This window comes from Papio anubis, chromosome 2 (assembly GCF_008728515.1).
Source record: "Papio anubis isolate 15944 chromosome 2, Panubis1.0, whole genome shotgun sequence".
NCBI lineage: Eukaryota > Metazoa > Chordata > Mammalia > Primates > Cercopithecidae > Papio > Papio anubis.
This window is the reverse complement of record NC_044977.1, coordinates 18,365,119-18,376,931: the sequence shown is the minus strand read 5'-3', so window position 1 is coordinate 18,376,931 and position 11,813 is coordinate 18,365,119. Positions and strand designations below refer to the sequence as shown.

At 37.2% G+C, this 11,813-nt stretch overlaps 1 protein-coding gene across 1 annotated transcript; it reads right to left on the bottom strand.

Moving 5' to 3' along the window:
• Positions 1-5,747: 5,747 nt before the first annotated feature.
• LOC101018025 (olfactory receptor 5K3) lies at positions 5,748-8,608 on the bottom strand. The gene has a single exon (XM_021933963.2). It carries the CDS (start codon positions 7,420-7,422, stop codon positions 6,451-6,453), a length of 972 nt encoding a protein of 323 aa, XP_021789655.1. The 5' UTR covers positions 7,423-8,608; the 3' UTR covers positions 5,748-6,450.
• Positions 8,609-11,813: the final 3,205 nt, after the last annotated feature.

The following is an 11,813-nucleotide window of genomic DNA, read 5'->3' as shown; positions in this document are numbered from 1 at the left end:
GATAATCTTTTTCAATTAATTTCCCAGGAGTTCTTTGAACTTGTTGTATTTGGATATCTAAACCTCCAGCAAGGCCAGGGAAGTTTTCCTCAATTATTTCCTCAAATAAGTTTTCTAAATTTTAAGCCTTCTCTTTTCCCTCAGGGACACTGATTATTCTTAGGGTTAGCTATTTTACATATTCCTTTCATTTTCCTTACAGATTGGGTTAATTCAAAATCTTTTTATTTCAGCTTTGAAATTCTTTCTTCCACTTGTTCTAGTCTGTAGTTGAAACTTTCCACTGCATTTTGTAATTCCCTAAATGAGTCTTTCATTTTCAGAAGTTCTGACTGGTTTTTCTTTATATCTATTTCTCCAGAAAATTTTTATTTGTATACTGAATTTTTTAACATTTTCTTTATGTTGGTCTTCACTATTCTGTAGTATCTCCTTGAGTAGCTTAATAATTGACCTTCTGATTTCTTTATCTGGTATTTCAACAATTTCATTTTGGTTTGGATTCATTGCTGGGAGGATATTTTCAGAATGTTATAGAACATTGTTTTGTCATATTTATTACCAGAATTATTTCTCTCATTCTTCTTATTTGGGTAAACTATTTCTTCTAAATGTTCTTGAATTTATTTTTGATTTGGCTTTTTTTTTAAATTTCATTTTTTCTCCCTTAAGGATGTAACTTTAATGTTTATAGATTTTTTATGCTAATTCGGTTCGTGGTGGTGCTTTTAAGGGTGACTCTGTTTGAGTTCCTTGATTATAGTCTTTATATGATGGCTTCCTCAGATATTAGTTGTAGTAGCAACGTACTTGGTGTGCGGGCAAGTTTACTATCTCCTATAGAATTGGAATGGCAGAGGTCTGTTGAAGCTTATCTCATTCCCCCATGGTATGTACTTTTTAATTTATTTAATTTACCCCCAGTATTTTATTTACTTAGTTGATGGTTCAGGCTTCAGGCCAGTAGGGGAGGTGTCCCTGGGTAGAAACTGGTTGTAGCTAAAGCATGTGGGTAAATGCAATACCCAATGGTGTGCAAAGGTCCTAGCCTTGATGAAGGTGGCTGGAGGAGCTCTCAATTAGACACACTGAGGTCTTATCAAGGGGAAGGATGGGAGTCAATTCGGTTCTTCCACCAGGCCAGCAGCAAAGTTATCCACCTCCAAGACTCACTCGTGTCCCAAGAGAGGCACCTCTTTTCATCTGTAAGGATGTTGATATTCCAAATAGAGAGTAACTGTGACTCTGACTCTCATGCAGACCTGAACCTTGGGAGTGCTCCTTCTGTGGGAATGCAGCACCCTGAAGTGTTCTAGGAAGACTTTCTATAGGTGCACCCATGCTGAGCTCCCATAGGAGAGGCCCCAGCTGTGTCTGCAGTGGTGGACAAGGAAGGAAAGAATTCCCCTTCTCTAAGATCTTGCGTGAGCACCAAGGCTACCTGACTGTTGGAGTAGAGTTGCAGAATTTCCCTCCTGAGCCCTGCACCGCAATTGTGTCTCTGCTGAAAGAAACTTCCCACCAGTGGAAAAATCTTGGATTTAAGGCCTGCCATCCAGATGCTTTTGTCTCAGGTATTTTAATAACTCAAGTTAAGGAAATAATAGGATTTTTATAGAGATGCTCCTGATTCCATTGAGAACTTTGTTTTCTTTGCTTCAGGGTCCTTCAAGGTAGGTAGGGACTTCTTTATTATGAAACTAGACAATCAATTCAAAAGTAAGTGTGGGCTGTCTTGGCATTGCATGATTCCAATATGCACAGATTTCATACTAGTTGAACATAGATGAAATTACAGAAAAAAATAGCTGACCAGGGAAATGTTGACGTGGTTGCCTTTCGAGACAGATATTCACCCAGAAGAACTGGATTTTTTTGTCCCATGGTGTGTTCCATTGATACGGTGCTCTCTCCCATACCCTAGGTATGAGTTCCTGAAAGCCAGACTATAGTGATTGTTCTTCTGGGTCTAGCCACCCCGTGGGGCTGCTACACTCCAGGCTGGCTTTGGGGAAAGTCTGTAAGGGTTCTGGTGATGTTACCTTTCCTCAAAACCACAACAGTTGGCACCAGCACCGGCTGTGATGGGAGCGGCAGGGGAGTGATGTAGACTCTGTGAGATTCCTTGATTTTAGATAGCCTTACTGTGTTGTTTTTCTTGAATGTTGATTATGATGGTAGTGAACTGGACATGTGGACAGACTCAGACCTCCTGGTTGGCCAGTGTGTTGCAGGCAATGGTGGTAGCTGAGGTCAGATACCAGTTTTCTCATTTCCGGGCACAGTCTTATTCTATCTAGAGATGCTGTAATGGACTGTGTTGGCTGGCCTCCAGCCAGGAGGTGGCACTTGCAAAAGAGTACCTGCTCCTGTAATAGTAGAAGGATTTGAACTTGCCCTGCTTTGCCCAGAGGAGATATTCTGGTTTCTCATGTGATAGGCAGGGCCATAAAGCTCCTAAATGTTTCTGTCATTTGTGTTACACTACCAGGGAGGGTGGAGGGGCACAGCCAGGTCGGGGCTGTGCTCTGACTCTCCACATGAGTGGCCAGCTGCAGCCTCTCTGAGGGTCAGAGGGCATTTATCAGGCTGCTGGGGTAATGCTCCAGAGGGGAGTGTAACTGCCTCTGTTGCACAGAAGAGAGTTTGCACAGGGAGTGGAGAGTAGCAGGTGGCAGTAAGCCTCACCCAGATCCCACACAGTTGGCAAAGTTGTTCTGACTCCTGAAGTGTTCTGCTAGCAGCACTGAGCTAAGCTCCAGGAAGCCTTGGCAGTCGGGCTCCTGCACTCATGGCTGCAGTGTACTTCCCACTTGTCCCCTGCGTTCTGGCCAAGGGAGTTTGCTCCCACTCAATATTATCTCCCAGAATTCAACTGGGGTTTTCTTTCAACCTGTGACCACTGCCTGAACTACTTGGCTGACTTCCGTGAGTCCCTGTGAGATATAATAAGGAATGAATGGTTTCCCTCAGTCCATGATAGAGATTGGGAATGCCTGCAAGGTAATTTCCACTACTGCCGCTACTTTTATATTTCTCACTATTCCCTGAATTAGTCCCAGCTCTGGGTAGGGTTAAGGCCTTCTCTGATAGCCTGGATTTCAGGTTCCCTGCTGGGGATGTGTATCCTGGAGGCAGTCTCTCCCCTTCTCACTTTGGGGACTTAAGAGTTTTTTGGCTGTTTCACAGTGTAGGCTGTAGCCTGACGCTTTTTTCGAACAGCCTGTGCTTCTTTCAGTTTTCTTGTTAAGTTCCTGTGTTGCTTCTTGAAAAAAGTTCACAGTATAAATCTCTACATGCTATTCTGTCCTTTCAAGTGGGAGAGGTGTGCTAACACTGCTTCTAATCCTCCTTCTTGGAAGAAAAAAAAACCCAGCAGAGCAGCCTTTAATATTTATCATTCTGTTTTTCTTTATGGGTGTCTTCTCATTCAATGTCTCATCGATCTCACAATACAATTAGCAACCTTCACCAGGTACCAGCAGATGGTTTTGCTGGTCATAAATGAACAAACTGGAGGAGAAATAAACTTAAGGGAAGAATGCCTCTTTTTCCCTTAACAAACCATAGTCAGGCTTCTGAACCTTTTCTTAGGCTCACTTGTGTACTTTCTTGCAAAATCTACTTCTGGTAAATAATGCAGAAAGACAATTTAGCAAGAATCCCCCCATCCTCAATACCTGATGACCTTCTATATCTGATCAAAATTCTTTACTTCCCATTCTTGGTATCCAAATACTCCGGCTTGCCTTCAGCAAAAATCTTGTTAGGATTCAGGTTCTGTGGATTCAGTGGGCTATGATCATACCACTGCACTCCAGCATGGGTGACAAAGTGATTTATTGATCTCAAATATAAATAAATAAAAGAATAAATAAATCCTTTTAGATTGGTTCAACCAGAATTCCCCCTAGACTTGATGTCTCCTGTTAATAATTTTTCATCCGCTGGCCACCTCCTGCTTCTTGGCTATAAGACCTCCCTTTTCCCTACTGCATTTGAAATGAAGCCCAGTCCTACGCTGAGGTTTTTCTGCCCCTATGGCAATAGTCCTGAATAAACTTTATATTTAGCATTCTAACTTCTGTCCTGCTCTGGTTTTCTTTGACACTAGCTTAGTGCATAGCAAGATAGCAATTTCTCAGTCAATTTTTTTTTCATATTTGTGTATTTAATAAATAAATATTGTTTAGATGCTTGGAATCCCTATTTTTTGCATCATTTATGCAAAAAATACAGCATCTTAGTGCTTTGTTATTGCCATAAGCCCAACAATAATTTACAATTAAAGTAGTTCAGGTTGGTGGAACTGCTAATAACAAGCCAATGCCCTATTTAGATGTTTTATTACAAAATGTATCTATGTATATATGTATTAAGTATATATATGTATTGTATGTATATATTTATGTGTATATGTATTATTTGTTTAAATATCCATATGGACACGTAATATATATGTACATTTGTATTACATTAATGTATGTATGTATTATAAGTATGTATATAGGTATTATATACCTATATACACATTTGGTGATAGGCAAGTATTGTAAAATGTTAACAATTGTTTGATTGTTTAATTGGCTGGCCAAAAGAAGTATATGAATATTAATCATATACTTTTTTCAACTTTTCTGTAGGTTTGAAATGTTTCAAAATAAATTTGGAGATAAATGTCTTTGATCCATATCTCTTTTGAATCTCTGCCCTATTTCTCTGCCCACTTCACAGCTTAGATTTGTAAAATGTTTCCTCTCCTGATGCTTTTAGTTTGTGCTATATACAGTATGACTTAGTGGGTAAGACCATGGATTCTGGAGCCAGATAGCCTGGGTTTGGTTCCTGAGCTCTACTATTATATTTCTGTAGACAAGAAATTTCTCTGTCCCTCAATTTTTTTAAAGTAAGGTGATTAGAAATTAAAATAGTAATAAGAGTAAAAAATCTAATAAATTTGGTGAACAGTAAAGTGGATACCACTGAAAAGTCTTTTGAAAACTAAAAGATCACCTGAGGATTAATTTAAAATAGAATATAAAGAGACAAATATGAGTGATAGTCAATAAGCATGAATGTATCTGTTAGTATGTATTCAGTCATGAATAAAACATCTTTGCCAAATAAGCTTAAAAGATAAAAAGGTCTATTGCATTCTACAGTCAGAAGAGATGGTTTACTCCAGAGATTTTGGGTCTATTTCTGTGTGATTTCCTCAGCTACGCCCTCATTTGAGTATTGACTACATCCCCAGGCTGGTTTCCCTCTTGATGGTGAAATGGAATTGGCTCTGCTAGATTTCATATCCACATACCATAACATTCAGAGAGAGAAAAACTATTTTTTATGGATCTCTTTTCAAATAAGAAAACTTATTTTTTCAGGGAAAAAAATAACCTTTTCTGTCTCACTGGCTCCATGTAAGTCACAAACTCTTCCATCAGTAGATGTCTGGGATTCAGTGTTACTAAGAGTTGAGAGTGAATGACACAGAAACACACTATTTATTTATTTATTTATTTATTTATTTAATTTATTTTGAGGCAGAGTCTCACTGTGACACCAAAGCTAGAGTGCAGTGGCCTGATCTCACCTCACTGCAACCTCCACTTCCAGGGTTCAAGCGATTCTCCTGCTTCAGCCTCCTGGGTAGTTGAGATTACAGGGACCCACCACGTCTGGCTAATTTTAAAAATATTTTTAGTAGAGATGGGGTTTCACCATGTTGGCCAGGCTGATTTCAAACTCCTGACCTCAGGTGATCCACCCACCTTGGCCTCTGAAAGTGCTAGGATTACAGGCACAAGCCCAGATTACCGCGCCAAGCCCAGAAATACATTTTTTAAATTATGGCATTACAGAAAGGGAAAAGAAATCAATGCAGGTACTCTGTTTCATAGAACTTGAGAATGTAAAATGACTAATGACTAGCACTAAATATGAAAATACTATTGATTAGAGAATACATATTCTGCATAAATAATTTTTCAAGCAATCTCCTGAAAGAACTCAAAGAAAGTTAGAATCAAATTCAAACAAACAATTTACTTCTCAAAGATGATTCTGCTTAAAAAGGGACTAATGTTTGAGAACTTGGAAAGTGCCTGAGTTTGTAAAATTATGCTTTAGGATTCCAGAAATTTGCCAACAATAGTAAATGCACACTACTGTTATACGTACTGACACTTATTCCTAGTATTTGTTGGATTTGCTGAAAATTGTAACTAATTACACTCTGACACAATCTGAGACTTCATGAATAATTTAGTTCACTTTTGATGAATGCTAGTAGCTTAGATTTTGAAGTATATTTTACAGGAATTTCTCCTTTCTGAACATTTTGAACTCATATATCATTATTTTAAAATAATTTAATATTTTATATTCGAATTGGCCTTGTCTACTTCCTCACTATCCCTTGGTTTAAAATAAAGTATTATCAAGTTGAAATCAGTTTTCCAGAGGGGATGACACTTGTTTCAGAATGTTACAAAATTTTCTCTTCTTCACAATTTTTTTCATAACATTTATTACTTCCTTATTTCTTAGACTATAAATAAAAGGATTTAATAAAGGAATAACTGAAGTATAAAATATAGCAACAGGTATATCTTTATCTCCTTCATTAACTGCACCTGGTCGAGCATACATGAAGAGAAGGGAACCATAGAATATTGACACAGAGAGAAAGTGAGATGCACAAGTAGATAAAGCTTTGCCTCTTCCCTCCTTGGATTTCATTGTAAATATTGTGAAAAGGATGTAGAAATAAGAGACTAGGACTATAGTAATAGTAAAGATTTGAATTGACCCTGCCAAGATAAATAACACCAATTCATTGATGTAAGGGTCAACACAAGAAAGTCTATATAATGGAAGAACATCACAGAAAAAGTGATTGATTTGATGAGAACCACAGAAAGTTAACCTCAACAGAAACCCTACTTCAATCATGGGATGCAGGTTTCCAGCTATGTAGGCTCCTGCAGTCATCTGAATGCAGAGTGGCTTGGACATCATGGTGTGGTACTGCAGTGGGTGGCATATGGCCACATAGCGGTCATAGGCCATTGCCGCCAGAAGAAAGCAGTCTGTGGTTTCAGCAAGACAGAGAAAATAAAATTGTGCCATACATTCATACAGGGAAATAATTCTATCCTCAGAAAAGAAGTTCTCTAACATCTTGGGAGTAATAGCAGAGGAACAGCAGGAATCCATCAGAGCCAGGTTGCCAAGAAAGATGTACATTGGTGTGTGAAGACGATGCTCTATATAAATCAATGCAACCAAACCAATGTTCCCCACCATGGTGATCAGATAGATGGCAAAGAATACCACAAACAGAAGGGTCTTCAGCTTTGGATGATGTGTAAATCCTGTGAGGATGAACTCAGCTGTCAAGGAATGATTTTTCTCATTCATCTCCACCTTGTCTGTTGAGAGATGAATGAGGGGTTATGATATTGTAATTGATTGTAATTGAGAGCATATTACTGTTCCTTCAATTTTTTTTTTCCTTTTTACAACAGGTAGAGGAATTTCATTGTCATATTTCCCCTGCTGTTTCTAAATACATCCTCATGTACTTCTAGGGGACGTTTGTTCTTCTAAAGTGTCAGTGTCTATGACCTCAAGCTCTGACCCTTACGATTCACAAGGATATTTTGATAATTCCAGGGAAGATGCTTAAAGTGGAAATGGTTCATCTTTATAAATTTATGCAAGGATAGCATGAAAGACTAGGGGACCCATATCTGGTTCATTGTTCTCAAATAATCTCACTGTCAGTTTTGTATGGAAGATCCTCCTTAAAACAAATTTATGATACATATATAATATATATCATATAATATAGAATATATATTATATGGGACCATATATATACACACACACATATATATATCTCCAAGAAAATAATTTTTATATATTCTTCCAGTAGACTGAATGTCTAAAAAAAGCATATAACAGATATGTTAAATTTGAATCTTAGGAACTGCATAAAACTCACTAAAACTGAGGAGGAAAATATTTATCTTTAAAGAAAATTATCTTGGAAATTTAAAGAAATAAACATCCATAGATTATCACTTCTCTCATGCCTTTCCCCAGTGTCACACCCATTTTCATAAATATTGACTCTGTCCATTCTGTTATTCCTGTTGATTTTCTCTTAAATGCCTAAATCCTTCCTCCTTTTGATAAGGAATACTTTTTATATAATGCTACTTAAAGATTTAACCAATTGCTACAGGCCACACAGATTTCCATTTTCTGAATGGTAGAGCCTCTCTTATATACTTAACACAATTCAGAATTTCTTGCCTGTGTATACATTGCTTTTTAAAAATAAAAGTCTATACAATTTTCTTATATTGTAAGCATTTTGAGATTAGTTGTGATTTACACTTCTGTGAAAAGAGCTGTAAAATACTATGGGGGAAAACGTAGTATTAATTTCAATATTAGCTCCACCCTGATGACTTGGAATGAGTAAAGTTGCTGTATGAATTCTACCAATGTTCCTTAAGGATTCTTTGGTTTCTGCAGACTATTAACTTTAAAGAAAAGTCTATAAAGAAATATATAAAATCATTACATAAAAATTTAGATGTCTTTTATCTAAATTGACTCTTTTCTACCATTTTTCTGTTTCTTCAGAAAATTATATAAGATTTTCTGAAGTATACTATAGCAGATTAAAAGCTACTAAGTAAAAGCGAGCTTATGTTTATACTATAGCTTTCTAACACTTAGGAACAAAAAGAAAATACTTTAAATCTTAATAGGATTTTCGAAGTCAAATTTTGTTTTGCTTTGAAAGGCTATTTCCTATCCCTACATAGTGATTCATTAGGACGTACTGACTGATAATTCAAATCATATAAGTTCTATGGTCAAAATAGACTTATATTTTTATAATCAAAATATTAAAAGCATGGGCTATTTTATTAATTTGTTTTGAAATAATAAATGTAAGCCATGTAGTCAGTTAAGTTAGCAATCATTTTCAATGTACATGCCTAAATTATTTACCAGAATTTCTTTGTAACTTTACCTATGTGTTTTGAAATTCTATCTTACAATCAGAAAGTCAGACAAATTGCAGTATTGTGTTTCATCCTAGTTCTTCATAGCATTCAATTTTGAAAAGCACTAGAAAGATTAGAAAAAAGCTGAAATTTAAGAACAATACAAGATACTAAATAATTCAGAGGTACTAAATAATTCAGAGATGTATGGTTGCTAAAATTAGAAGTAAAAACAAGTTAGCACTTACCTAGATTTTCCTGAGAAGAGCTTTGTAAAAGTGCATTGTTTCCTTTGTGATGTAGTTTTCATAAAATTAAAGAATATATACCTTGGCCTCTAAAACATTTGGTATTAAAAGCATGAAAATCTGGGAGACCACTAGTAGGTCAGTGTTGATGATTATATCTGTTACACTGCAAAGTTAAAGTTTTCCACCAAATCCTAAAGGGATTTCTCTGCACTGACATCAGTGTATTTCTGTGGACTAAGTCCTAGAAATTAATTAAAGATGCCCTGTGAGATAATGAGGTAAAAACAAATGACCTTCACTAAAGTCTGTTTGATGATCATCTTGCTGATTCATATGAAACCGATCTCATTTTTACAATTTTATTCACTGTTCTGAACATACAAGATAAAACAGGCAGAAAATACTCTCAGGCTGGTTTGACCTGTTATTGGGGGAAGTGTGACTAATATGCTTTGTAGAAAATAGTTCGTATTTAAAGAGGATCGAAGAAAGTGTAGAAAGTGCAGCCGAGGTCATCAAGTTCTTCACTCTGTGAGGTGAATTTGTTCCCACATCCTACAATGCCCTCAGGCAAACTGATATTATTATGATTTGGCTCTCCATATGAATTACCGAAATTGCTCTACTGTCTTTTCTGCTCATACCAGCTGTCCTTTACCCTGTTGTTTCCTTCTTCACACTTTACTCTTCAATATATTATATATTTGTTAGGACATCTATAATCGGTCACTCCTGTCCCATCACTATCATTAGCATATAGGCTTAAAGGGAAGAGGTTTCTTTGATACATTCAATCCTGTATTTCAAATATCTTGAATAGTGTCTGGAATTCTTTTTTTTTTTTTTTTTTTTTTTTGAGTCTCGCTCTGTCTCCCAGGCTGGAGTGCAGTGGCGCGATCTCGGCTCACTGCCAGCTCCACCTCCTGGGGTCAAGCCCTTCTCCTGCCTCAGCCTCCTGAGTAGCTGGGACTACAGGCGCCCACCACCACGTCTGGCTAATTTTTTGTATTGTTAGTAGAGATGGGGTTTCACCGTGTTAGCCAAGATGGTCTCAATCTCCTGACCTTGTGATCTGCCCCCCTTGGCCTCCCAAAGTGCTGGGATTACAGGCATGAGCTACCGCGCCCGGATGTGTCTGGCACTCTAGTGCTAATTGAGCACTTGTTGAATGAAAGGGAGAAAAAATAATACTGCACTGCTCAAGAATTTGTAAAATTCTCCATTACTTTTCAAACCAAATCAATTTTTCTTATTTTGGTGTTCTAGATATCTCACTGTTTTCTGTATCAACTTGTTTTCTCCTCCTTATCTCAGCAAACTTGGCCATGTGTTCCCTTCCCTGTTCCTTGTGCATTTGCTTCAATTAATTTGCTAGCAATGTTTCTCTTATCTAAAACAGCTTCTCCCTCTTTTCCATCTCAATAGTTGAGTTCAAAGAAGATCTTGCAGCTTTCCTAATTTTTGAAATCAAATTGATTTTTCCTCTTCTTGAAATAGACAATACTTACCTGCTTTACAATATATTTCTCACTTAATAAGGTGTGAGGAGTATGACCCATGATTGTGTAAATCTTGATTAAATATCTTCAAGTCACAGACCAATTTATAAATCTTTCGGGCACTTCGTAGCAAACTGAGCTAGATCCTCAGATCCTCAATTCATACTTACTACCTTGATTGCTAAAATTTCAGTTTTATTTTCCCTTTATTAAGTACTTACAACATACAGTGCACTGGAAAAAAGACAATTGGCATAGGGGGACTAGGGTATGAACAGGGTGGGGATAAGAACTTCTTAGATAAAAATGGCTCCTGACAAGAAGCTCGTAATCTAGTTGGGAAGAAAGACACATAGATTGCTAACTAGAGGATAATTCAGACTGTAATACAAAAAAAGGGTAAATAAGTTTTTTTGTTTGTTTGTTTTTATTTTTATTTTTTTGAGACGAAGCCCTGCTCTGTCTCCCAGGCTGGATTGCTGTGGTGTGATCTCAGCTCACTGCAACCTCTGCCTCCTGGGTTTAAGCAATTCTCCTGCCTCAGCCTCCCAAATAGATGGGACTACAGCCGTATGCCACCACACCCAGCTAATATTTTTGTATTTTTGGTAGAGACAGGGTTTCACCATGTTGGCCAGGCTGTTCTTGAACTCTTGACCTCAAATGATCCACCTGCCTCGGCCTCCCAAAGTGCTGGGATTACAGGTGTGAACCACTGTCCCCCACCAAAAAAAGGGTAAGTAAGTTTTATAAAAATATAAAGAAGAAAGTGCATAGTGACCCAAGGAATAAAGAAAGATTTCTCAATGGAAGTGTCATTTGAGATAAACTTTGCAAAATAAGTAGGATTATAATAGGCAGAGAGAATGAAGAAGAGCAGGAGGTAAGGGAATCATATCACAAAAGTCTGGAATTTTGAAAGCACAAGAGCTAATCAAAAAATGGTTTGTAAACTAGGGTGACTGAATCTTACAAGTATGTTATATAGAAGGACTCATAAGCAATACAAGGGGAATGGGGAGTTAGATTAGAAA